Source organism: Drosophila novamexicana, unplaced genomic scaffold (genome assembly GCF_003285875.2).
Source record: "Drosophila novamexicana strain 15010-1031.04,08,12 unplaced genomic scaffold, DnovRS2.1 tig00000108-arrow-pilon, whole genome shotgun sequence".
In the NCBI taxonomy this organism is placed as follows: Eukaryota; Metazoa; Arthropoda; class Insecta; order Diptera; family Drosophilidae; genus Drosophila; species Drosophila novamexicana.
In genome coordinates this window covers 1,397,985-1,424,781 of record NW_020824772.1, presented here as the reverse complement: position 1 = coordinate 1,424,781, position 26,797 = coordinate 1,397,985, and the positions used below count along the sequence as shown (strand labels likewise).

At 40.7% G+C, this 26,797-nt stretch overlaps 8 protein-coding genes across 14 annotated transcripts in view; 3 read left to right on the top strand and 5 right to left on the bottom strand.

Annotated features, from left to right (window-relative positions):
• LOC115771642 (cGMP-specific 3',5'-cyclic phosphodiesterase) overlaps window positions 1-1,636 on the top strand; it is a 59,560-nt gene extending 57,924 nt beyond the window's left edge. For all 3 annotated transcript variants that reach the window (XM_030717443.1, XM_030717442.1, XM_030717444.1), the window contains 2 exons: window positions 1-160; window positions 228-1,636. In XM_030717443.1, the coding sequence (XP_030573303.1) occupies window positions 1-160; window positions 228-840 (773 nt within the window). In that variant the 3' untranslated portion in view covers window positions 841-1,636. The remainder of the gene's footprint in view (window positions 161-227) is intronic.
• A 2,300-nt stretch (window positions 1,637-3,936) lies between these two features.
• Window positions 3,937-4,323, bottom strand: LOC115771658. The gene has a single exon (XM_030717468.1). The coding sequence runs from the start codon at window positions 4,321-4,323 to the stop codon at window positions 3,937-3,939; it is 387 nt and encodes a 128-aa protein (XP_030573328.1).
• A 1,077-nt stretch (window positions 4,324-5,400) lies between these two features.
• LOC115771644 (protein PDF) lies at window positions 5,401-6,285 on the top strand. 2 transcript variants are annotated; one of them, XM_030717447.1, is made up of 2 exons: window positions 5,401-5,739; window positions 5,824-6,285. In XM_030717447.1, the coding sequence occupies exons 1-2, from the start codon at window positions 5,448-5,450 to the stop codon at window positions 5,841-5,843; spliced, it is 312 nt and encodes a 103-aa protein (XP_030573307.1). In that variant the 5' UTR covers window positions 5,401-5,447; the 3' UTR covers window positions 5,844-6,285. The 2 variants fall into 2 exon arrangements, with proteins under 2 accessions (XP_030573307.1, XP_030573308.1); XM_030717448.1 differs by having other exon boundaries at window positions 5,401-5,748.
• A 93-nt stretch (window positions 6,286-6,378) lies between these two features.
• On the bottom strand, window positions 6,379-8,285 carry LOC115771643 (golgin subfamily A member 7). Of its 2 annotated transcripts, XM_030717446.1 has the most exons (4): window positions 8,216-8,285; window positions 7,591-7,735; window positions 7,385-7,537; window positions 6,379-7,323 (listed from the first exon to the last, which is right to left on the bottom strand). In XM_030717446.1, the coding sequence occupies exons 2-4, from the start codon at window positions 7,726-7,728 to the stop codon at window positions 7,183-7,185; spliced, it is 432 nt and encodes a 143-aa protein (XP_030573306.1). In that variant the 5' UTR covers window positions 7,729-7,735; window positions 8,216-8,285; the 3' UTR covers window positions 6,379-7,182. The 2 variants fall into 2 exon arrangements, with proteins under 2 accessions (XP_030573306.1, XP_030573305.1); XM_030717445.1 differs by lacking the exon at window positions 8,216-8,285 and having other exon boundaries at window positions 7,591-8,012.
• Window positions 8,286-8,735: 450 nt separating this feature from the next.
• On the top strand, window positions 8,736-9,890 carry LOC115757660 (serine protease 55). 2 transcript variants are annotated; one of them, XM_030697975.1, is made up of 5 exons: window positions 8,736-8,829; window positions 8,889-9,051; window positions 9,105-9,209; window positions 9,317-9,435; window positions 9,496-9,890. In XM_030697975.1, exons 1-5 carry the CDS (start codon window positions 8,766-8,768, stop codon window positions 9,846-9,848), a joined length of 804 nt encoding a protein of 267 aa, XP_030553835.1. In that variant the 5' UTR covers window positions 8,736-8,765; the 3' UTR covers window positions 9,849-9,890. The 2 variants fall into 2 exon arrangements, with proteins under 2 accessions (XP_030553835.1, XP_030553836.1); XM_030697976.1 differs by lacking the exons at window positions 8,736-8,829; window positions 8,889-9,051 and having other exon boundaries at window positions 9,185-9,209; window positions 9,298-9,435.
• A 1-nt stretch (window position 9,891) lies between these two features.
• On the bottom strand, window positions 9,892-13,949 carry LOC115757659 (organic cation transporter protein). The gene is made up of 7 exons (XM_030697974.1): window positions 13,803-13,949; window positions 11,888-12,334; window positions 11,672-11,826; window positions 11,442-11,610; window positions 11,239-11,380; window positions 10,714-10,867; window positions 9,892-10,640 (listed from the first exon to the last, which is right to left on the bottom strand). Exons 1-7 carry the CDS (start codon window positions 13,916-13,918, stop codon window positions 10,105-10,107), a joined length of 1,719 nt encoding a protein of 572 aa, XP_030553834.1. The 5' UTR covers window positions 13,919-13,949; the 3' UTR covers window positions 9,892-10,104.
• A 4,186-nt stretch (window positions 13,950-18,135) lies between these two features.
• Window positions 18,136-20,219, bottom strand: LOC115771917 (putative flavin-containing monoamine oxidase AofH). 2 transcript variants are annotated; one of them, XM_030717808.1, is made up of 3 exons: window positions 19,783-20,219; window positions 19,529-19,711; window positions 18,136-19,475 (listed from the first exon to the last, which is right to left on the bottom strand). In XM_030717808.1, exons 1-3 carry the CDS (start codon window positions 20,160-20,162, stop codon window positions 18,611-18,613), a joined length of 1,428 nt encoding a protein of 475 aa, XP_030573668.1. In that variant the 5' UTR covers window positions 20,163-20,219; the 3' UTR covers window positions 18,136-18,610. The 2 variants fall into 2 exon arrangements, with proteins under 2 accessions (XP_030573668.1, XP_030573669.1); XM_030717809.1 differs by having other exon boundaries at window positions 19,794-19,852.
• Window positions 20,220-22,736: 2,517 nt separating this feature from the next.
• LOC115771916 (organic cation transporter protein-like) lies at window positions 22,737-25,371 on the bottom strand. The gene has a single exon (XM_030717807.1). It carries the CDS (start codon window positions 24,957-24,959, stop codon window positions 23,289-23,291), a length of 1,671 nt encoding a protein of 556 aa, XP_030573667.1. The 5' UTR covers window positions 24,960-25,371; the 3' UTR covers window positions 22,737-23,288.
• Between the last annotated feature and the right edge of the window lie 1,426 nt (window positions 25,372-26,797).

Below are 26,797 nucleotides of genomic sequence, written 5' to 3'. Positions count from 1 at the left end.
TGCTGTGTGGCATGATGATGACGGCCTGCGATGTAAGTGCCATAGCCAAGCCCTGGGAGGTGCAGCATCGCGTGGCCAAGCTGGTGGCAGATGAGTTCTTCGACCAGGGCGATCTGGAGAAGCTGCAGCTGAACACGCAACCGGTGGCCATGATGGACAGGTGAATAAATCGATCAATTATAATATTATTGGATAATGTAACTGAATATTTGTAACCTTGCGCACAGGGAACGCAAGGATGAGCTGCCCAAAATGCAGGTGGGATTCATTGATGTCATTTGTTTGCCACTCTATCGCGTATTATGTGACACATTCCCATGGATAACGCCGCTGTACGAGGGTACGCTGGAGAATCGACGCAACTGGCAGGACTTAGCTGAAAAGGTGGAAATGGGCCTCACCTGGATCGATCATGATACGATTGACAAGCCAGTGGAGGAGTTTGCCGGCTGTGCCGATGAGGAGATCAAGGACATTGAGTTCACAGTGACCACGCTCAACTGCAATCAGCAGTCGCAGCATGGCGGCGACGATAGCCACACGCCGGAGCATCAGCGCAGCGGCTCACGGCTGAGCATCAAGAAGACCGGCGCCCTAGGCAAAGTAGTGCGCTCCAAGCTATCAAAGACGCTTTACAACAGCATGGATGGCTCCAAGCCGAAAACATCGCTCAAGCTGCTCGAGTCGCATGTCAGCGAGGATATGGATGACAAGAGTCCGACGAGCCCATCTCAGCCGCATTTAGGCAGCGTTGGGCGAATGTCGGCATCCTCATCCACATCGTCTGCCGGCACCGTCGACAAGAGCAAGAAACGCTCCAAGCTGTGCGCGTTATTATGACGAAAACCCTCCAATTAGAGTTTGCTGACCCCCTCCAGTGCGGCTGGCAGTGAGACTGACAAAAGCGGAGGGGGGCTGACCGACTTCTAATTGCCTGAACTTGGCTGGACAGTGTGCTAAGCAACAAATGCCAGCCAGCAAATCCTTACATTTAACATCTTGAATGACATTGTCTTAACTTACTACTATAGTATCTAATTTATGTGAAGTTCAAGTTGAATGAATACCTTTTTTTGGTTACTCTACGTGTATATGCCTATAAGTGGAGAACAACACATACAAACATACAAAACAGCAGAGATAATTGCAATATAATACCTAAGTGAATGTCAAATCATGTGATCTATTTAAGGTCCTAAAGGTCAAAGCGCATGCGCGTTATGCCTTTTGGTATACTCTCTCCTTCTCTCTAACTCTCTATTGGAATCCGAAACTTACCTGTAAGCTCTTAGGTGTTTGTACTCCGCTCGCAGCTAAAACCAAACACTATATCTACATAGATTATCAATATTAAGTAGTTCTCTTTCGTAATCGAACCGTGCTAGTCAAGCGTATGAAATACCAACTATATATAGCATATATACTTACATACATTCACACGTATGTTTATAGTATGTGTAACCTTCTGTATGTTTAAGCATGAAATTTAATGAGGCTATGACACATATTGGCTATCGAGGTTAATGTACCCAAAAACTATTACAACTAGTCCGCATGTGATATCTACATACACGTGTTGTACTCAACCTATGGTAACTTGTGGTTAAAGCTTTTACTATCTAGATGGCAAAACTAATAAAAACACAATCTACACTAAATTAACAATTAACTATAGTAAAGCACAATTTGTGTGTTAAATAGCAACACGCAATTAACATACTCATATATGTTTAGATAAACAACCAGAACTTGTGAAGAATATAAACTATAGCAATATTATATGATATTTCTAGACTAGCTAAATTACCTACCTATATATATAAAAAAAAAAATCAAAAGACACTCAAATAAATATGGTATGTACTTTGTCATTTGTGAGCACAGCACAGCATGGAAATATTGTAAAATTCATACATACCAACGTTTAAACATTCAAAAAAAAAAAAATAATAATAATAATTGTAATAATGAAAAACTTATTGTAGAGACAAAAATAAACACAAGATGCGTTGCGTGGCGTCAATTTTGTCAATTTTTGAATTCAACTCAAATCTAAATGACAGTTAAGCAAATCGTTAGTATATTCTATTAGCACCTATTCAATTAGTGATTAACTATTTATATTAACTAAAAGATATGCGCACTTTTGTGTATCCCAATCTCTCTATCTCTCAGAGCAAAGTTGCAAAGAATCTTACTTTATGTGTGTATAAAGCGGTCAAGTATATAGCGTATTCTAAAAATATATACTAATATAAATATAAATATATATATATATGGGACACTTGTAATTGTTTACAACCAATTGCTAATGCTTAAATGTAAATTATAGGCACCTCATTATTTGTGTAACTGCAGCAAAACAGTTGAAACAAAAACAAAAAGGAAAAAAAAAACGAAATACTATTTTTCTAACTATTCTGTCGCGCCATTTGAGAATCAAAATCCAGACAACTTTATGAACAAACCTAAGAACTTTTTTGAGTTTTTTTTTCAATTGCTTTGCTTTGAAGACCACCTCAATTGGTTTTCAAGGATAATGTGGTTTAATAAATGCCAACGATATGGTAATAAGTATGGACACAAACACAATCAGAACTTAAAGTACGCTTCAAATGTCCTTTGTCTTTTGTCCTTTGGCACTCACCCAAACTCTTCTTGGAAAGTATCCCATTTTGTGTAAATAAACAAATTTTGAGTTGATTTTGAAACAATGAAACCATTGTTAGGAGGCATTGCAATCGCTGTTTAAACGAAGTCCTCCTGCGTTTGAAGTCCTCTTCATTCTTATAAGTTTGCTGGAATTTATTAAAATTTTATTAATTTGTGTAATTACATATGTAAGAGAATGCAATTGAATCAAAAATAAATCACACCATTGAAAATTCTAAAAAGTTTACTCTTTTGTGGTTACATGATGTCTCCAAGTCGGCTATTTCTAGGGATCAGACACGAGCCGCGAAGAGACAGGCCGAAAATGCACAAGCCTTGGTATTTGGAAAACTACCGGAACGACTTTTGACCAAGGGGCGCAGTCATGTAACGTGCGACAAGGGTACAAAAACTATCTACTTGCTAAATAGTTTAGAGTAGATGACATTATAAAAGTCTCTTCCTACTCTATAAAGCTTGATATAGTCATCACAGAGGACACTGAATGAATGTCCTTTGGCCTAGTTCTTACAGCAGCTTGCTGCTGAGGCACTCCACTAAACATAATTTATTTAAAAAAGAGTATTAAAGCTAATTCTTAATCATTTTGCTTTTTGCCTAACCAGGTTTAAATTGGAATCGTTAATCAACCGTAGGGCAATCCTTGGTGATGTCTTCCTACGTAAGTTGTTTGTTGGCGACCTAGATTCTTCTTTTCTGTTAGGGCTTCTTTGTGCTTTGTAAAAATAACAATAGTTTGTATTCTGTTTTCTCCACCGAACATTCTCTACCCCAAATAAAGTCGTTGTTTTCAGGATACCTACGGGAACTCACTGACCATTCCCAGCTATGAGAAGCGGCATAGCTTGGCGGACAGCCTATAAATATTTCCCCACCGGGTCGGTGATTTCCCACTACTATCTCTTTATCCTATCTACCGAACACTCTATGTATCTAGTATACATTTCTTTCATTTACTTTATTAGAAACTTATTTCTTTCTTTTTTCTTATTTATTGTATTTAGTAATATTTATAATATAGTAAACTAAGACTATTTTTAATTTTACTTAGAACACTATTTTCTCTACTCTCTACTATTTTCTCTAAAACACCTCCATCTAACTAGGCTTATAGCATTTAATTTGCATAATGTATTGAATAATTAGGAAGACACTTGTTTTTGTCGACCATTAATAAATAAATAAAAAAAAGATCAGAAAAGAAAGGAAAATGTTTTCTGAATATGGCATATTTATTAATCAGAAACAAGTTAATTGTTGGCCTTAGCCCACAACCACAACACGCGCTTTATTTTGACGCTTCTTGAAGGACGCGGCAGGTGCTCGATTGCGATTAACTCTGATGCGGCGGACATTCGTGTACTGCAAATTGATCAACCTGACAACCTTTCGTCTGGGCTGGCGTCTGCCACGCACTGTTGTAGCCGTTGCAGCTGTTGCCTCCGTTGTGGATGTTGTCACTGATCCTGATGCTGCCTCCGTTGTGGTTGTTGTGAGGGCCAAGCACTCTGCGTCATCTGCGTTCAGCTCATCCGTGCAATCAACGCAGTCGGTCGGCACACCAGGCGATGTACAGACGACCGCCTCGCTATCCTTGATCAGGCAAAGGACCAACACGGCACAGCCCAATAATATTGCAAAGATTCTCATTTTATATTTATTTGCAGACGTTGACAGCCCGAAACTTTTTATAAAATATGGCCAATACTTCTGCTTTTATAGAAATTCGCAGGCTATACCAATTTTTCGCAAATTTGCACAGATGTATTTGATAATAATATTATTATTTTCTTTTGTTTTGCCTACTTCATAACAATGAAGTTTCTTCACTATGCGCGAAAAAAAGTTGTGTCTTTCATGTGATGTGGGATGAATAAGTAACACATATCGATACTTTTAGATATCTAGATATAGATATCAAAATATCTATCTATAGAAAAGAATTACATATATCTATATTTACTTTAGTCACAGCCTGGGCAGAACATTCATATTATAACTTTATATTAATTCTGTTTTTAAAATACTTTAAACTAAAAGTACACAAAGGCAACAAAGACCCTTCCAAGCACATTAATTAATATACCCAATTAGTTCAAATAAAAATGAATATATTGTTAACGTTTTTGCAATAAGGAGACTGCAAAATAATTAAACGACTTTCAGTCAAATTTAATACCCCATCAAGGTCGAATTGCGTGTTCACATTGCTGTTCAAATATTTGGGCTATATTTTTCCAAATGCCTATAAAACAAACTGTGTTTGCATTTGGTGTGCGTCGTTTCTGCTAGAGATTTTGGCCAGAGCCATAAAAGAGAATGTGAATATTAAATGTAGCATTTCATTTGATGGCTCATAGTCTAAAATTAATCGAACGACGCCCACATATGAGCTTGTTGTCAAGCCAAGCCGAGGACTTCTTTCTAGTGCAAGCAAATAGCGCAACGCGTTTGTCTGTCCGATGATGCTGTTGTCCTCGGATTTGTGACACGCACATAAAATGCTGCATAATCAAATATTAGCCATGGGGCGACTAGCGACTGGCAGCTAACGTTGCTTATTTGCCTGCGCCTGGCATATTTGCCCTGAAACTGACACGGACACCGCGCTTGGTCTGCGTGTGGCTCCCTGCTGTGATTTACCTAAGCGCCCGCCCAGTTACCCAACGTGCTCCGCGGACCCTATATAAGTGATGCCAGCAACTGGCATTAGTTCATTCCCAAGTTTCAAGTGGCTTGGTCCTGTTTCTGCTCTCTCCTGGATTTCTCTGGCTATGACTTGTTACGCGCTTACTTTGGCTCTACTGGCGCTGGCCGGCTGCATTTGCTGTACGTTCGCACGGGCCACGCCCGACGAGGAGCGCTACGTGGAAAAGGAGTATAATCGGGATCTGTATGACTGGATTAATAACGCAGTTCGATATGCGCCGGTCCAACCACCGGGTCCGCCCTGCAAGTATCCATACTTTCTGGATAACTCACTTAACCCGAATATGCGGATGCCAAAGCGAAACTCGGAACTGATAAACTCGCTGCTCAGTTTACCCAAAAACATGAATGATGCGGGCAAGTAAAGTGATTAATGTCCCGATGACCGATTGCTGATGAAAATATTAACAAATCAAATATTATATGCTTTCTATGAAACAGAGAAAAAAGACCGGATATAACTAAGTACATATGTCGCTTTGGAGATTCTATACGTGAACACAAATATATACATAATAAAACAATGTGAATAAAAACATACAAAAAAAAATTTATATTAATAAATAGTTTAATAAGCCTGGCCTGCGCTTCAGTAATAAATAAGTTTGTTTGCATACATATGACATATGACTCGAAGGATTCACCAATTGCCTTTCTGTTGCAACTGTGCAAAATATTCAAATTATTTTATGTTCAGTTTTTGGCAACTACGTCTACATTCTAAATAAAACTAACTAGAAAAAACTAAAATATCGAAAAAGTTTTAGAATTATTATCTAAACTGCGCACAATCAAACATTTATTTTCTAGTTTTGATTTCAATAGTTAACTTTTGTCGAAAAGTTCTTGTGGTTGGCTAAGCAAATACCTAAAACAAAAACAATAGAAGTCACAGCTGTCTAGCTAAAGCACATGCCGTGGCACGCATATTTGCTTATAACATTTTGAAGAAATTTGAGTTTTGTAGATTTTTATTAAAAATGAACAATTCTTCACTTGGTTACATGTATATATTTAAGTTCATTTGGCGCTATTTGAAATCGTTAAAGATTTGTATTGTATATAAAAGTTTATGCATTTTAACTATTTAAAGGTATGGTTTGTATTTTCTTCTCGTTTAGTAAGTATGTGCTACAATTATACATTTGTATTTGCACTAAAGCAGAATGTTTTAGATCAAGTTAAAATCGCAATCGTAAATTGCGTTACATATTTGAAATTAAATTAACAAATTATCGCACAACTTTGTTAAATTAGTAAAACAATAACATATGCAAAATGTGTGTGTGTTGTGTGTGTCTGTGTGTGTGTGTATGAGTTTGTATGTATAAGTAACTGTATGTAACTATGGTTTTTAGCCCAAATGCAGTTTCAGTAGCTTTTCACTTATTTAACTAGCAACGCGCCTCACTCGCATAAATACTCGTACTAACTAACTCGTTAAGGGTAAACTCTGCCTTGGCTAACAACTACACATCATATTGTTAAACATATCGCTTATGACTGCCGCTGTGACATCATTACAGCATACTTATGACTAATTCACGTGCTCCAAAAAAAAATTCAAACAAGAAAAACAAGCGCTGACTTGCTAAAGATTGCATCCTTGTAAGTATCGATCGCATTCTTGCACATTTTGAAATGTTTGTAAAGCTTTAGCGACACAGTTTTGGATTTTTGGGGGAACACACGAAATGGCTTCTGATTTGTTGCTGTTGATTTTGGATTAAACAGATATTTGTTGCCGGGATCTCTGACGTCTCACATGAAAAACTCATTTGCTGAATGCGAAAGCGGAAGTCACGTTCGCCCTGGACGATCAAATATGGTAATTTCTATGACACGAAGACCACGAAATGTTGGATCAATCAATTGCAGACCCTTTGGATTGTAAATGCGTTCATTTTGGGAAGCAACAAATTTGGAAATCTTGCGCAGCGTCTATGGGATGACATAAGAAAATTAGTTCAATTATTTAAATTACATAGGAATTCCCCCACACCTTTTCGTAATGTGTCTCGGAGCACATATATATCAAATACGCCGTAATACAACCTATGCAGCCCTCGCAGTAGGTGCTACACGAACCCTCCTCCGCCTCGGCATAAAATTCGTTAAGCCTATTGATGGTCGCCTCGAAGACATGACGTTCAATCTGCAAGTGAAAAACAGCTGGTGACTTTCCTTATGCAGTATAGGATTGCTTACCATTCCCTCCAGCTCAGGGGGCAGCCTTGTATGGAACTTCACTGAGGTGCCATCGCTGTAATCGCGCTGAATGAAGACCTTGCCGCCATGCAGGATGGTTGGATTGCCAGCTGATGGGGTGCCACCGCCTTGTGACATTATTCTTCTGTAAAGATTCCATAGCCCGTTAATTAGCTCCAATTGCAGCGATCGATACATTTGGTTAATCGCGATCATATTGCCCAAACAAACAAAACACAACAACAATTTTTCAAAGCCCACTTCGTCTGTGTCAGCACAAAAATGGGCAAATGTGAAAATTCCCTAAGGGCGAGGTTTGTGCCCATAGTGCTTTGTCACCTTGTGGCGAGATGATTATTGATAACTGATTATAGCCAAAACATTAGCCTTTAATCTCCTTTAAATCGGAATATTATTATCACAAACACGACTCACACATATTTTTCACAAACAAAACAATAAAGAGCAGCCACAACAAATCAAACGGTATGCGTGTTGTATTTAACATTCCAAAGTACACAACACTTTGTTGTCAAGGTAAATGCATTACAGTTTCTTGTTAACACTCAATTTGGGCAGATATTATATTAGTAATTGTTAAAATTAATGTACAATTTGCACTTACAATTCTCAACGCACGTAACGTGTACACAATGGCGTCTGGCCATTCACAGATTTCGCGTACAACTAATCAGCTGCTTGACAAAAACAGTGTGACCAGCACTTAGTGCTGCCAAAATGTAGACAGCCGTTTGTAATGTAGCGTTGCCAGATCGTCTGTTGAACGCTGTTGAGCGCCCAATAAAATTTGAATTCTTCTAAATAACCTTAAGCTGCATCGAACAATATTAAACTGCTTGTTTTAAAATAATTAATAAAGTGTAGAACACCTAAAAGTAATGGAAAATACTCAGATTAACAATCTTCTCCTAGAAAAGTTCGATGACGGCCGCAGTCAGAGATTTCAAAACATTCAACAAACGCATTCACATTGAATTATTTACACAGCTTGTCCCGATGTGAGCGTTTGCGCTTTTATTTCTTATTATTTATTCGAAAACTGTTGCTCTATTGGGAATGCTGACGGACGTAGTTTAGTATCTTGTTAATGTTCCAGCATGAGGGCTGGCTTCAGTTGCTATCAAACATGTCTTCTGATATTAATTTCTATAAAAATGATATCTTTCAAGGATTGTCGTGCCGTGCCCATTGTTGGCGGTCGCGTCGTTTCTAGCGTGGGCAGTATTTCAAAATAAATTTTATTTTAGAGAGTTATTGAAAATTCAATCACATTGCAGATGGCACTTCGATGTATCCTTATATGGTATCATTGCAAGATGTGTTTTCTGGATATGGAATCAACAGGAACGTCACCCAAATACGGATTTATCAGCATTTCTGCGGTGGAAGTTTAATAAGTGAACGCTGGATACTAACTGCTGCCCACTGTATCTGGAGAAAGTTAGTATATATTAATAAGATATGACCTTGACGTCAATTTCGTGTGCTTGCAGAAAACTTGACAAGATTGTGGCTTTTATTGGATACGAAAATATTGACAATGTTGAAAAATTAAAACCATATTGTGTGGAAAGCGCTGAATACATTTACTTTCAGCCGTAAGTATAAATAATTGGAATGATTAAAATATTTAAAATTTTGCAAGTAACTTTACTTTCCTAAGTTGGGTGATAAATTTAATTAAAGTATTCTTATAATACCACAGTTCCAACTACCGCAATGATATCGCTCTTCTCCATCTGAAACGCCCATTTAAAAGCCAACTGGGAGTGGACATGCAATTTGCTCAGCTGCCTCCGTACGGCATGAAACCCAACAGCAAGGGTTTGTAAACAAACTGATTAATTATAACTAATCCCTCGAATCCGCCTAAATGTATTTTAGAATCGTGTAGAATAATTGGTTATGGCGCCACCAGGCATGCTGGCCCATCCCAGAAGCAGCTCTTTGAGGCGGAGGTGCGTGTCATTGGCAACCAGCAGTGCCGCGATATTATTGGACACATTTGGGCACCTAAAAACGGAGCAAATACGGTGTGCGCATTGGGCCACAATCAGGACTCGTGCCAGGGCGATTCTGGTGGTCCGCTTATTTGTCAGTATGGAAACGGAGGACGCGAATACATTTACGGACTGGTGTCGCATGGGCTGACCTGCGGCATTCAGGGAATGCCCAGCATCTACACGGTGACACGACCCTATTACGACTGGGTCCAGCTACTTGTGCAGAACTACTAACGGCTATATATATAATTTATTAATTATACTATATCAAACAGAAAACATTTACGAATATATATGCTACGACAATGCAAGGAATAGTAAAAATAACAACAATTACGCATAGAAAACTTAGGCCTAGAGTAGTACTGGTAGTATTACAATCGTAACATTGTAGAATACGTATACATAGGTAGCATGTATGATCGATCGTATACTAACTTAACTAGTGGAACCCATCGACCAGCCTACACGGCTTGGTTGTGGCTCAATCTTACTGCTTTTCAGGCTTGCTCTCGGTCTCTTCGATGGCGGCGGGCGCTTCCTCAACCTTATCGGAAAGGTGTCCCGTGCCCGTTTCGGGCAGCGTAAGCGTTAGCAGGCCTGCTACTAGAACGCAACAGCCGCAGATTGTTGTCGGAATGTACCAGCCTAATGCGCCCAGCACATCGACCACATAGGGTGCCGAAATGGAACCGACATGCGCCCATGTGGAGCAGGTGCCCAGCGCCGAGTTACGTATTTCGGTGGGATACAGTTCTGCTGTGTAAAGCGTCACAACCGAGTAGGTGGCACTGATGCCAAAGCGACCCAACATGGCAAACGCAACGATCCACGTGGTGCTGCCAGCGGGCACAGAGAGCACCAACAGCAGCGATACGCCCGTCCACATGAACAGGAACATTGTGGTAATACGACGGCCCGTATAGCGCAGCATAATGACCGGCACCAGATACGAGGGTATGTCCACAACGCCAGTGGCTATAATATACAGATAGCGACTGACCGAGAGATTGGCGGCATTAAGAGCTACAAAGGGATTAATATTGGAATTAAGACTATTTTATTTGTTTGTATTATAGTTTTGATCTCAAGGTCTTACCCGTCACATAGTAACTGAGCGAGGTTACGCAGAACATGAAGTACGAGGTGAAGATTAGTTTGCGCACTTTCGGATTCGCAAAGAGCTCGATAATTGACTTAAGCGGACCATTCTTTAGCTTCTTGACAAGCGAATCATTCGGGATCGGTTCTAGCTGTAATCAGAAACAATAAATGAACGTTGTAGTTGAGTGTAACCGACTGCTCAATACTCTGCTCACAGTGCAATTACCGCTATCATGAATCGAAAAGATTCGGTTTGACTTATTGACTGACTCTCTGACTGTAACGCAAAGTGACTTGCAAACTGTAACTAGGAAATATATAACTGTGTGGAATATTTCGATATAAATATTCCACATTTTACGCCCTAACTCAATCGGACAGACTGACAGACTGACAGAACTCATTTTGCACATAACCATATACTCTGTTTTACCCTGTGAACAGAGTTTGAGTATATAAATGATTTTCGCTTGACAACTAGCGCATATGGCGAATGCATCTGGGAGATCTTTGTACAGACCGTTTTCTTATCGCTAACAATTTCGGTGGCTGGCGCAACTGTGGGCTGAACCTCATAATGGCTGGGCTGCTTGAAGAGAATTTGATAGACACGGTCGTAACGCTGTTTCGTTATGAGCCAGCGTGGGGATTCGTTCATCAAACTGGAAAAGAAACGGACAGAAATTATATAAGTTGGCAATTGCATTTACTAAGTTAACCTACTAGCAATTAAGGATCAGAAGCAGCGAGGGTATGGTCAATGCCAATTGCAGATAACGCCAGGGCTGTATCAGATAGCCCGCAATGGCCAGCAGGATCATGCCAACGGGATATGAGGCAGAGAAGGCAATCGACATCCAGGAACGATGCTTAAGGCAAATGTTCTCAACAACTAAAGCAAAAGTTAGTAATATAAGTACAACAAGCAGCAGGTCTTAAGGGAAGATACATACTCATCGTAAATGCAGGATAGAACAAACCGGACGAGGCAGCGCCCAAGGCGAAGCGGCCAATCAAAAAGAGACTGTACCAGGGCGAGAAGCTGCAAAAGATGCTGCCCACAACGAAGAAAGCGGCGCCCAACGTAAACGAAGTCTTGCGACCAAATCTACAAAAATTGAATATCGTTTTAAAGCAGCTAGTTGAACAACTCTCTAGCTTTAACTTACTTGTCAGCCAGTATGCCAAACGAGAAGGAGCCGCAGAATTTGCCTAGGGATAGGGAAACCTGGGCCGATGTGCGCTGAATGCTGCGCTCACAGGTCAGCTCCCAATCGGCAACGAATGTGGTCTCCGGATGCGAATACTCGTAGCTGCCCTTGGCCTTGCAGGACACCACCGTGGGCTGCTTGATCGCAGCCATGCGGCTGGTGTAGTTAAGTGCCGCCTCGTAGGACATCTGACTCAGCTGCTGGTAGTCCCAATCCCAGACCGTGCAACCGCCCGAGTTCAGATCATGCTCGCTGATGCTGCGCTTCTGGGCCAGCGTCCAGTTGGTGTTCCGCAGTTCGTCAATGCCGCACCACTGATCCTCGGGCAGATGGCCGAGCAGCGTGTACGACGACACATGGAATCCGTTCAAAATGTTGGGCGTAACGCAGAGAAAAAAGATGGCCCTGCAAACGGTAATGCAAATAGTTACAACTCTTTCCCAAATTGTTTGCTTAAGTACGCAATTCAGCGAAATTGCTGTGGCAACGTTTCACCTGGCGCTAATTAAAACATTTTACATATTTAGCAGGTATGGTATAGCGATATATAATTAACTATCCCTTGTTTATGCGATACGCTACTCCAATCTTTCACAAGTTAGCACAAAATGCTGATAATTGAAGGCGCCGCCGCTTGTTATTCCACATTATTATTAATAATATTAACGATCGGCGATCAAAATAAATGACGCCAACTGACAATTGCGAAAACAAAAAATTGTGAAGGTTAGTGACACATTCCAAAAGCCAAACACGATGCTAAACTTACAATTTTGGCCATTTAGTATGCAGCACATGATCTGATATACAATAACCAAAACAAATACAGCTACGCGTTCTAATACATTTATGTTGAGAGTGTTTTCAATGTAAACGGCGCGTCACCAAATTGTCAATCGAACCGGGCAACCGGAACACAATGCGCAATATTTACATATTCGGCATTTTTTAACGATCCCCGCCCCAGCCACTTCTGGGCAGAGGATCGTCAAAATTCAAAGCACTCAAAGTACGTTTTAAAGTTAATGTTGTTTTCGTCTTTTGGTTCTACACGTACGAGTCATAAGGCTAGTTTCGGTAGTTGAATGTACGGACACGGAGTACGTGTCCTTCGGGCACAGCCGCCCCCCACCCCCGTTTCGCATCAATATTGCATTCACTTTACTGACCCTCCTTGAGGCAGTGCAGCGATATAGACTCGAATTGAATCGAATAGAATATACAATATTAAAATGATTATTATAATGAGTACCGGTTTCAAATACGAGTATGTAGATTACTGGCCCGCTGCAATTCAAATCTGTTATCAGGCTCAATTGTATGCATTATCGTTAACGGACCTGATTTGCCTACTATAATTAAATCTAGTGCACTGATTTGACATCTCCGTACAAAGGTAATGTTATTTGCTGCTAAATACTCTTTCTCATCCATTACATATGTCACTCAAGTCGCGTGCCCAAACTATTATTGGGAAGTCAACTTCAACTACGGATAAGCCTTTAGATCTTGTCGGTACGTGCTGTTCGTTTTATAATATTTGAATCGCATATTATTTAAATTAGTTGTTCGTGCTTGGCATAAGATTTGCTTTACAGCTAATAGCTCTGACTAATGCTTAGACTAGTGTTAACCTAGTTTTCTTCAACTAAATCAGTTTCAAGTGCTTTGATTCCAGTTCTGAATCAGTTTCAGTTTGAGCTTGAACTTTTGAGTGGAACAGCTTTCATATAAATGGAATAGGTCATGTTATTAGAACTGATCAATTGTTTTCAGTTATGCACTTTCATTTCTTATAAAGATAACTTTCTGCTGATCTGGGAATATTTATGACGACATATATGTACATGTGCATAGGACAACCCCTCCTCACCAAACAAAGGCGCCGCTACTGCCAACAATTTCCAGCTGCTTTGTGAGCAAATCCTTCATGCTCTCCTCGCTGATGAGCTCCCTGGTCTTCTCCAGATTATCCTTGGACTGGGTCATTTTAGTAGTTTCTTTGTTTATCACAGAATATATATATATATATATATATATATATAAACACACAACACAGTGGTCAACAACAACAACAACGAACACAAATTGTATATATATATATGTGTGTGTGTGTGTGTGTGTATTGATAAGAGCTCAAATTCAGATTCTTTAGAAAAGAATTCGAAATTTTCTGGGTCGTTCACTCGCTTGAAGAACTTTATGCTGTGCGCATTTTGACACTGAACTTGCTTTTGAAACCAGATTCTGTAAGTCAATCTATTTATAATCTATGCCCATCAATTGCTCAATTGAAATTGCAATCACAAAAGTCGCGATTTAAATTCTGACATATATATATATATATATATATATATATATATATATATATGTAGCATATATGTGTATATTATGCACAAATATAGAATTTATTGCCGCCAATTGTCCGGCGATTACGAGTGCATTAACACGGCGTGTAGCCTCTGACACAAGAGTTTCACTGTCCCTCTTTCTGGTCGACTTCTCCTATTCCAGTGTCCACTGATAATACGCAGCCAGAAGGCGCCCGATCGGCCAAATGCAACGGGAATTGCGAGCGCAGTGTTGTTCTTTTTTTCTCTTTCTAATTTATTTTTATTTTTGTGGTTCTTGTTTTCGTTTTCACTTTCACTTATAAATTTTTTTTTTTTTTGGTAGCGACCTTTGCGGTTTATCTTTCCGTTCTATTTTCTAGATTCGCTTTATGCTTATGTTTTATTTTTTTTTGCTCAGCCCACGTTTGTTTTTCCTTTTCGCTTGTCAAAATTTTCTTATATGTTAAAATAAACATAAAATTGAATTCAATATCTGTTCCCAGTCTTTTTGGGCAGCTGCGCGCGGCAATGTTTCTAATTTTGAATGAACTCTCGAGCGCGTGTAGCATCTGCCAGATGAGATGCAGTCGCTTGTAATGCTACCAACTACTTGCCGCTTCGGAGGCGTCTCACAAACTAAGCCCACGGGAGGTCGATCGCAACATTTTGTACTAGCATACAGCCCGCCAGACAAAACAGACTGACATATACACTCACCCATAAGTAGTACATACGCACACTCATTACAAATACACGAATACGCTTGACTCTGTCTCTGCTTCTGTCTGTCGCGCTGTCTGGCTCTAGTTCGGAAACGTTCGGCTTCGGCTCTTCCCGTTCCATTTACTTATGCTTGGGATTTTGAGTTTAGTGTGTGTGCGTGCGTGTGTATTGTGTGTGTGTGTGTGTGTGTAATGCATTCCATTTTCGAAATCATTGCGCGTTTGAGGAGAGATTATTTTCAAGTGACAATAGCACTCTACACAGAACGGGAAGCAGCATATCAGACCATTTATACTTAAGCCACACTGATAGATCATAGGAAGATGGGAAATTGATTAAATAGGAATAGGTTAACTAATTCGAGCCTTATCTATTTAACCTTTTCATCGTTATAAAAATTAACAACCCCTCCAATAAAAAAAGTATTTAATGTAAAGTATATGGCTATATCAAAGCTTTCATATATTAAAATGTTTCAGTCATTTGAAATATAAATAAATTGCTAAAGCTAAAGGGCTTAGTAGCCCTCCTATCTCTAACTAGACCAAAAAGTAAATACACTTTGTTATGTCTAGTATATCAACAGGGTATTCTATCATGCACCTAAATGGTTTGCTAAGTATAACATTCATTACGATCTTTTTTCAGTGTAAGCATCGGTACATAGCTCAATATGTCAAACCGCATTATCATCCCTTACATATCCAACGTTTATAACTCATCAATCACCCTGCATTGCCGAACCTTTACATTCAGCACAGGATCTTCATTACAACTAGAGACAAATGCCGTTACAAACTAATGCTCGTTTGCTCTCAACAACAATGAAATAAGTATTTTACTTAGTATGTATGAGAGTGCATAGGAATTAAGCATTAATTTACAGTGCGCTCTGCTGTAATTCATATAATTTACATTTTGTCTACGTTTCATTACAAATTTACATTCGTATGGTCGATAATCGAGCGCCTGCCTTGTTTACATTATTGTTTTCTTCAATTCCGTTATTTTAAAGTACGTACTTAAGAGCAGCGCTCTTACTTTTTTCGGCTCTTTAAAATGCAAAGAGCAAAACACCATTGTAAATTGAAAGAAACACTGTGAATGAATATGGTTTAAATGCTGTGTAAATGATATGTTGATCCCCTGAAGCGGAAGGCATTTGAATTTATATCGCCTCTTGCTGGTCGAGTCTCTTTGTTCTGAATACAATGTTGTAATATTTATAATTTGTGGGAATAAAGATGAATATGTATTTGCGCTTGAGTAACTCTTAAACGTGCAATATAATCGCTATACACAAGGATTTGTTTTTTTTCTTTAATTGATTTGCTGGGAGCGACAACCTCAATCATTATGATGTTTAGACAATTTCTCAAACTGGAACCAGATGCATTGACCCCACTGAGTAATACCAATTGAGGTTAACTGTATTAACGTTTAGATAACATACCTCTCAAGAGCTCTCGACTCTGGCCAAGCTTAATTGATGGTTTTTACTACGTCAATCAATCGAGCGTACGATCGATACCGATATCGATGGAAATACGTAAGCAAGAGCCATGGCACTGTGCTCTGGAAAAGTGCAGGGTAAGCATCAGTCGACATTGTATTTAAGCTGCTTATTTTTTTTTTTTGTGGCTGTTGTTTAAATGTATCGCTTTAATTATTGTTCAGTTTTTCTCATGCATGTAATCATCCTGGTCACTCGTATTTTATTCATCTGTGAAAATTGCATAGCGCAGCGCATGTCTAACGGCGTTTGAGTACTGGCAATAATTCAGAGCAACAAAAGCAAGCAAAAGTTCTCTGGCCGGGAGTGCCCGATTGGCCGATACTCTAATCACAACCCCAGACTATCTATCATCTATACACATTTACAAGTATACAGGCATATTCTTATTTTGAATAACTTGCGAGCTTACATTCCGAACTTTATGAAATTTGTAGGTCTTGAATATATACCAAGTCCTTGAGTTGAGTTTGAGTTTTATTTTCCTTAGAACAAGGGTAAGGTATCCAAAAAGCTGAATTTTCTGGGTCTGTGTAAATCATTTAAAACCTATCACGACAAATTAAGTGAACTCTGAGATATAACAGAAATTTGTTTAACTCCATATTCTGGAAACAAAGTTTTAGATGATTCGAAGTAAAGATGAAATTTATTGTAATTAGGAGCTACATTCCAAATTTCTGTAGCTCTTATAGTCTCTGAGATTTCTGTAGCTCTTATAGTCTCTGAGATTGATATTCATAAAGACGGATGGCATATGTGTATATACCCTATGGAAACAGAGATGCCGTCTTCTGCCAAAATTACATACTCTTAGCACAGAACCATTACACCCTTGTCAATGGATAGAGGGTATACGCATTAAGCTTGGACGTTCTGACGGATGCATGACGATCCTCTGAGAGGTCGTAATTATTATGTGTATATAGAGATTCCATTGGCAGCTTGTTTTGTTTTCTCAATTGAGCTCGTAATGCACATGGGCGTGTACCGTTGACAATTTGATTGTGATTGGATAGGTAGGTCTTTGGCTTTGATGTTTTGTTGTTGTTGTTGTTGTTTTTGTTTGTGGGCAGCGCACGTGCAGCTATTGTTCGATTTTGGCCACAATTTCAAGTGCATGCACAGAGGTGCCAAACTTTTGAATACAGTTACGATTATGTATGGAGCACACGTCGTCAGTCCCAGTGCCCCGACCATGCCCATACTTTCACTCTCGGTCCAAGCAGTGCGCCCATTCGCAGGTGACATACATCCATCTGGTTGGCACTAATCTAATAAAAACTGACCTGATTCAATTAAAGTCAAATTGCCGAAAAACATTTATGATCCCGTATGCAAATGCCATATAAATAGAACTTATTCTAAAGCAAAATAAAGCCATAATATGCCCAAGCTGTAGAGATGTGCGATCTAATGAAATATTAAAAAAAATGTTATTATAGAGCATGGATAACATGGACAGAAAATATCAAGAGTGTGTATAAGGGGGCTAAGGTATTTTGTGAAAATCGCAAAACAATTTATGTATATGAATATAATAAATAATTTTATATTCATGACAATTTACGAGTTATACCTGCTGAACGTCTTGTTCAACTCGTTGGCAGCATTAATCAAAAATCAAACCGATTAACTTAACATTTAATTTATATTTACACAACAAATTTAGTTACTACCGAGATTTACGATTATCTTTAGACTTTCGTAACTCAATACAACAGGTATATCTGGAGCGTATATCTCATCCCTAAGAGCCCGGAGAGCTACTTGGTGACTGATTGAAATTTATGAATCCCAATTTGCTGGCCTGGCGTGGGTGGCGTGGATGGCATGGATGGCGTTGGCGCTTAAGTGAATGATTACCCGCAAGACGGACTTAGAATTATGCAAAAAAGAATAAATATAAGATGTGGAATTCACTCCAAATCTGGACCAAGCCGAGTTGAATTAAATGATTAGCTCGAGAAATGGGATTACGGCTAGCTAAATAATTGAGCGAGTGCCCGAGTGGGTCTATGATTCGACTAGGTGTATGGAAGTGCCCCCTGATATTTGCAATGTCAAAGTAATTGGGCGAGCACTTGAGCAGCAAAGTGAACCTAGCTAGGTTTACCCGAGGGAGCCATAGCCGAAATTGAGCAAACAGATTAGACCAATCACAAAGACGCCATAGAAGGTGATGTTATATAGATTGAGCCGGCTAAGCAGACCAGCAAAATAGCCGGGACTGGGGCCGGCATATCGATTCTTATCCTGCACATCCTGGAGATCCCGCCAGCAAACCACCTGTGGCCGGATTACAAAGAGCGCATTAATGGCCGCCCGTACGCCGCTCTCGACGGCACCGGCCATTAGATTCCGATCTCTGGTGGCAGCTGCAGCCGAACTGGACCAGATGACCCGATGCCAGGGCTTTATCTGCGGCTTGTGTATCGCCGTATTTAGCTCACAGGTCTCCTGTTTGTAGTGCACAGGATCGAGCATTTCCTCGCCAAACTGCGCCGCCAGCAGATCAAGCACAGTGCTCTGTACGCTGTCCGCCTCCTCCACGGTGTGCAGCATGTAGCCGCAGTATTCGTTCGAATTGAGCTCGTAGCCCACCACCAAGGGCCGAATGCTTAAAAACTGACCCGAATAGCCTTGGCTGATCCAAACGGGTTTGTTGTAGCGCATAGAGTATTGGGTTATCATACTCTTGGATTTCTTTGTGCGCCTGGAGGGTATGCGAAACTGTCTGGGCATCTGAGGCTCGAACTGCAGCTTGTTCACCTTGTCCCAGGGTATGGCCAGGATAACAGCTTCTGCCTTGTGCTTCTTGCCATGTGAATCTGTCACCTGAACATAGTTCTTAAAGTGTTCCACCTTTACAGCTTTCACATTGTTAAGGATCTCAGTGAACTTCAACTTTTCGCGCAGTGTCTCAAGTAGTTTTCCGCAGGACAAGCTCATGATGGACTCCGGCATGGCCAGCAAGCTGCAAGTGGATATTGTTAAAGTGCAAAAGAATATACCCCATGGATCTCCTACAGATCGATTAACACATTCAGTCCACCCGATGTGCTGCACAGACACATGAATTCATCGTAGTTAATATCGCTGGCTTGCATCCCGGAGGCCAAATGCACCAGCTGATACATGAAATCGCGGGACAGGTTGAAAAACAAGTTGGTGATTATGTGCCGCTCCATGGTTGGTATTCGCTCGCGGAACCTAAAGGAAGGCATCGAAAGACATTAGCGCATTTCTATGCTCCCCAATACCCCGTCCAATCTCAAACTAACTCATAACGCACGGAGCTAAACTTCTTCATACGCATGTCCAACATATTGATATAGCGCCAGAGCTCAAACTTGGCCGGAACTGAGGTCAGGCCGCGGTCCAGCTCCCAGCAGCGACTCAGCGTCCGTTCGTGTGGATCATGCTGGAACAGTGCCACATTCAGTTGCGTGAGGAAGGCAATCAGCTCCTTCTGCTCCTTGCTCACAAAACATGTTCCCTTTCCGCGCAGCTGCCCGCCGGGCTTGCTGTTCTCATCAATGATTTTCACATTCAGCGAATGCTCCTTGGACAATATTTTAACTGCTGAAGTAAGGCCCGACAGACCCGCGCCCACTATGAGTATATCGATCTGTGGTAGTTCGTTGCCAAAAGGTAAGTCCATTGGAAAAATTGTTTTGACATCTTAAATTTGTAAATCTGAAAGCAGAAGCAAATTAAGCTTAGCTTTTTTTTTCCTAAACCCAACCGAATAGATCCAGTCGATTTATATTGAGCCACTCAGAGCCAAATCTTTCAAACAAAATCGTATCTCTATTCTTGTGGCCAAACATATAGCATACTTTTTGGCTGCACTTAAAACTCCTGCATTGGGGAAGACTGCGTGAAGTTAGTCTTTAGGCTGGAAAACTGCGCATTTTCGGAGACGCGCTATCGATGAACAGTTTAATTACATTTAATTGGTTGCTTGTTGTTTTGAAAGACTTTTAAGCTAGCTAAATGAGTTGTCTGGGTGACCTAGTCGTTCAGCGAACTGAACAAGGAAGGTCTGATTGCAAATCTCTGACTTGTGTCTCCATATTGTCTTATCTCAGTGGTCAGTGATAACATTAATAATAATATTAATCATATTAAAAATATTTATACTATCAGTAATTATTGTGCCCCCTGGTACATGGGACCGTCCAATTTTAAAACAGACCTAGGCGTGCCCAAAGTCCGGGACACGTAATAAACATCACGCGACTTGAAAATCATCCCAATCATCTTGCTTGGCGTCTTCAAAAGAGACGTAGACTTGGAGTCCGTATGCGGAGGAGATTGCAAAGGTCTCTTCCAATTGACCTCCCAGATCGGAACCTATATTTGTTAAGTTTCTTATTTTAGACTCATCTATAGAATAAGTTATATTAGTATTTATTTATATAGCTTCAATTTAAGTTGTTTCTTTAATAATAGTTAAATTAAAAATAAAATAAAGTTAAATTAATTTAATTTTACAAGTTGCATACTTTTAGCGTCGAAATGAATTTAATTTTATATCGTCGTGGGCTTTAGAAACTTAAGCTTTGATACCCATGTGGAGGGTATTATAATTTATATAATTTTCTCCGACCCCATAAAGTATACATTTTTGAGTCTAATTGAGACAGAACTACTATATGATTTGACTCTCAAGAGGAATCGGTAGCAAAATGAGTTTTTGTATGACCGAATATTCATCAAACTCAGCATTTACGAGCTCACTGTGCTCACAAGTCTGCAAAATCGCCAGGCAAATGTATCCTAGGGTATTAAATATTCGGCGTGCCTTAGATATCATTACTAATATTAATGTCGAACCAATTGCTAAACGATTGTGTTTCAGTCCTGTAATTGCTTGTAATTAATTTAATTATATTTATTAAGAATCTGTAGTATTCATCAACTATTATTAACTACATTACTTTCCCTTTAAGCCCTCCAATCTTACTCTCGGCATTTTCATTGAATACTTCTGCTGCTTTGTTCTCCTAACTATTTTGACTTTGAGCATAAGGTATTCATGTGCCCTACATCTATGCTGTTTGTTTGCATAAACAATATGAATAAAGATCAAATAAGCTAAGGCTAATGAAATCAGCCTTCAAATATTATTTATGCCTGCTTAAGTTTCTTGTTTATCTAGCTATTAAACTTAATTCTAGTTTTTAAGGTTGCTAATGTCAATTTCATAAGCAAACTGCCGAATTAATTCGGTGAGGCAATAACTTCTCTTGATCTGTAAGAAAATGTGGTTTGCGGGGATTTACATAAATACTTTTAGGAAATCTATGTAAAAAGCGAAAGAAGAGCACATTCTCCAGCTCTACATCTTTCAATTTGAACATTAGGAAATTATTATAGTCTGAATTACCAGCTTAGACTCATATAATATACATATATCATGCAACACACACACATTAACTATTAACTAATACACGCACATTTACTTATACAAACCTATGTTTATGTACATAGCTAAACATTTAAATCAGTCATAGTCAAGGCTGTTGCTATGGTGCGTGGGGACTTAGTAACAAAGTTCGCGGCGTAATTCCTAAGAAAAAAACAAATAAAAATGACCTAGTCGGGTATGCTCGACTAGGAAATACCCAGCTACCCAGATACCTAGCCGGTATGCTCGACTAGGAGATACCCAGCAAGAATCTGCCGTTAAAAACCCTTACAAAATTTATAATGTTGTCTATATAGCACATCCAACACACTTACACACACATACATACATGCACTACTTAGCTGTGTTTCTTCTTTCCATAGCTATAGAATATGCTTCCCTGATTAACTCGGATGCTCATTGTTCAATCTTTTGGAAATTTTCAGGGCTTAAATATGACATCAAAATGTGTGTAAGTCCCAATGCCCAAGAATGTAGCTCTCAAAATGCTTCCTTGCCATTTGATCTAGTAAAATATTCGGTATGCTTCATCAGAATGTTGGTGTCTCAACAGGATGTCCATATTGATGTTATTTGATTTCTAACTTAATTCAAATCAATCTTCATCTTTTCTAGTGATAAAAGAACTTTCGTTTCAAAATTTGAAGTCTCTATACCAACAATTTATAAGCTCTGTCTTATATATATGGGCAGCCGAATGGACGAACGGACAGACAGACGAACAAGACGGACAAGTGTAGATCGAATCGGCTGTTGATGCTGCTCAGCAATATTTATTCACTTTATGGAATCGGAAAAGCTTTTTTCCGCCTGTAACATACATACATACACAAAAACATAATGCCCTCGTTTAAGCGATTATCAACGGGTTCAGGGTGTAAAAATATTCACTGCTGACACACTTGATAATAATAAACTGAAAATCAGGCTACAAATTATCATTACAATTGATAATTTATTTGCTCTGGATTTACTGATAGCACTTGGTACAATGAACCGCAGCCAAAGTGGAAAATTGTCGCCTGACTGTTAACGTTATCATCGCGAACAGCTTCGTCTGTGGCCCGAAGACCCACAGCAGATCTGGGTGTAAAACGAGAAGTAAAAATAAATGTATTTAATAAAGAATAAAGTTCAATGCTACCCAGACGGAGTGAATGTTTTGCTTTGTTTTAATGGACAATAAATGTAAATGAAATTGGGGTTCCACAAATGCGACGTGGTGCGATATTGGGTACAGTTTAGCGTATGAGTTGAAATACTTTTTCATCGAATAAATAAATGCAAATTGCGTAAATTCGCTGAAATGGCCAGTTGTGATCTGTCTTGAGGCACGATCCAGCCGCATCGCAATCAGCGGCGCGTCTCGTCGCCAAATTTGCCATTGAGCATGCTCTTCAGCTCCTCGGTGCCAGGCGTTCTCTGCTTTTTGCCGAAGTTCTCGCCATCCTCGATGGTCTCCGGCATCGGCTTGTTGAGCGTCTCGGGCAGCAGCAGCGACATCAGACCGGCAGTCAGCGAGAGCGCACCACAAATGACCAGTGGCAAGGGTCGCCAGATCTCGCCCAGCAGATTGAGATATGGCGCTAGAATGCCGCCCACGCGCGCCACCATCGAGGAGGCACCCAAGCCCACATTGCGCACCACAGTGGGAAACTGTTCGGCCGTAAAGATGTACACGGTGCCATAGGATGACGTGATGGCCAGCTTGCCAATCATGGCGCAGGCAATGAGCAGCCAGTTCATATCGCTCGGCACGACAATGGTCAGCAGCAGGCTAATCCCGGCAACCAGCATGGCGCCACAGAGTATGGTGCGGCGACCCCATCTGTTCAGGGTGAAGAGCAGCAGCAGATAGCCGGGTATCTCCACGGCGCCAGAGATCACAAAGTTGACCAGCTGATTGCCGCCCAGGTTGTTCGTGTTCCATGAAAGACCATAGTAGACGCCACTGTTGACGAACCAGTCGAAGAAGATAAGCAGCGTCTTGCGGCGCAGATTCGGATATCGCAGCAGATCGAACACGGATGCCGAGGGCTCTGCGGCGGCTAGCTCATCCTTGCGCTTCTTTTCGGCTGCCTCCTCGATAAGCTGCTCGTAGATTTCGCTGGGTATCTCCACTCGGTTGACCTTGGCCGCCTTCTCAATGATCACAAAGGCCTCCTCCTTGCGTCCCTTGGAGAGCAGCCAGCGCGCAGACTCGGGCACGATCCAATAGTAGCACATGAACAGCAGCCCGGGCAGCGTCAGCGCAATCTGCAGCCAGCGCCAGTCATGGATGAAGTAGGCGAAGCCCGCGGTCAGCATAAATCCCACCGAGAAGAACATTTGCACGGCGACGCCAGCAAACAGACGATACGAGGCGCCCACCATTTCCATGGCTATCACATAGGCCACCAGGAAGACGCCCGATGTGGTGGCGCCCACAATTAGCCGTGAGATGGTATAGGTGAAATAGTCCGGTGCCACGGCCGCAACCACGCCAAAGATTAGCTGCGTGACCAGCGAGGCAAAGAAGGTGGGCTTGCGTCCCAGCTTGTCGGACATCTGGCCAAAGATGAAGCTGCCCAGCAGCACGCCCACCATGAACAGCGAGTCGCTGGTGGCGCTCAGCAGGCTGCGGCTGCACACCATGTCCCACTCGGTGACTGCGCTATTCAGATACTTAGACTGATCGTAGACATAGCTGCTGCATTGCAGCGTTCCATTCTGCGCGGCCGGGTGATTGCCATTTAAATACTGCTCGGTGTAGCTGACATTGTAATAGGCACAGGTGTCCGGCTTGCCGGTGATGCTGTCGTTGGGATATGCCAGCGGCCATTGCTGCCGCGGCAGGGTATCAAAGCGCGCCGTGTCTGGATCCTCATGCGGCAGCAGGCAACGAAACTCTGGCCGTGCGAGCAGAAACACGCCGGCCAGCTTGTGGAAGGCGCAGACGATGGCCGGCAGGCAGAGCAGCAAGTAGATGCGCTTCTGATAGCGCCCAAATTCGCCCAGGTGCGCGATGACGTCGTCGTAGCCCATGATACCTGATAACGGCTAATCGATGCTCGATACGGTTGATTCAATTGCTCTTGCCCGATTGCTAATCACGGTGCACGCTGCTTGTTACGGTCGTATGACTTGGAGCACTTTGAACGCTTCCCCTCAAAACGTTAAAAGCTGTCGTCTTGCCCTATCAGTGATGGGGGTGTAAAGGTGGGGGGCGGCTCACAGCTCGTATTTTTGGCGTTGAGTATACGCCGCGTGTTGCCGATAAATGTTCGTGTTTTTGGGCAATAAACAACACAATGAATTGAGCGCTGCGAGTTTAGAATGTGCTCCTGATTTTTTGGAAATACATATGCATATATACATTTATATATATATGTATATATGTGTGTGTGTGTGTGTGTCTTTTGTGCTGTTGCGCTTATCAAAGTTGAAACGCGCTCGAAACGAACCGCTCGCGATCTGTGCCAGTACGCGACTAAGAGGTCTATGCAGCTGTTGTTGAATAACTCGACATCGACTTCGACTGGCTATCAACCAGCTCCGAGCAAACGACGCTCTGGCTCTGGCAATGTGCATAGTTCCAATCACAGCCCAGTTATGCTATGCATATCTATGACATTCTCACAGGTAGGCCCGGTCTAGCTACCCTTTTCGCATCTAGTTTCTAGGCCAAATGGGGGTTGATTCAGATGAGGGCCACAAAATTGCCACGCATTGTAGTATTCGATCGGTTATCGTGAAAGGCAACCAGCGAGAAATGCAGTTGGCAATATTCCATACAGATTGCATACCTTTCTCACTCTCTCTCTCCCGCTCTCTCTCACTATCTCTCTCTCTCTGTCTCCTCTGTCTCTCTGTTATCGCACGCGCTCAGCTCTCAGTATATATACATACACACATAATCTCTAGATTCGCAACTCTGTGTGAGCATCCAAACATTTTGAGCTACAGCTAATATTTATTCAAATAAACACAAACTTGACCGAGTCCACAATCTTAGATGTGCTGGGAAGGGGTGTGGAGGGGATCTTAGGCAATGTAAATAAACAATTTACGACAATTCAGTCGCATATACTATCATCTAAATTGTTGTTGTCAGCTGCCTTGGTTAATTTATAGAACTATATTTTTGCACTCAAGCCAATGAGTCGCTGTGCATTGGCATTAAATAAATAAATTTAATTATTTCACAGTCTTCAGGTTGTCAGTTCGCGTTTTTTCTTTCTTGTACCTGTAGAAAATGCAAGTCGTAATAATTCTAATGCGTTGCCAATTAGTTAAAGAGTATATTAGGCTATGTCTAAGATCTTTTGAATAAATTAGAAAATACTTAAAAATAACTCTTAGCTATCTCTTAAAATGTTGCAAATAGAGTAAATTACACTAGGGCAGAGTATAGTGTTCAACAATCTCCTGCCCAAGACGAAGCAGAGTATCTGGCAGTCGTTAAGTGCCGCCTGCAGTTGTGATGCTTGTTCAAAATTTAATTTACTCATGGCCTGTAAATGTCACGTGTTTCTTCGTTTTTTTGCTGATAACAAATACAAAAAAAAAAAACTAAAATAAAGAACAACATAGCGACAAAAGGTTTGAACAATTTTAAAAATTGGATTGAAACTGAACAAATCGTTTCCAAGAAGTTGCATTTATTTGCTTTGGTATAGAAAAAATACAATATTTGATTTTGAACATAAGTACACAGAGATAAGTACAATTGTCTAAAAATTCGTTTGCGCTTAAGTAGCTCATAAGTACATATTTATATATATATTTATATAATTATATATGAAATACATGCATAATACACTGTCTTAGTGGGCAGGGGCCAATTTGTTGGCTTGGAAGGACGGCTTCCGAGGACGCTCTCT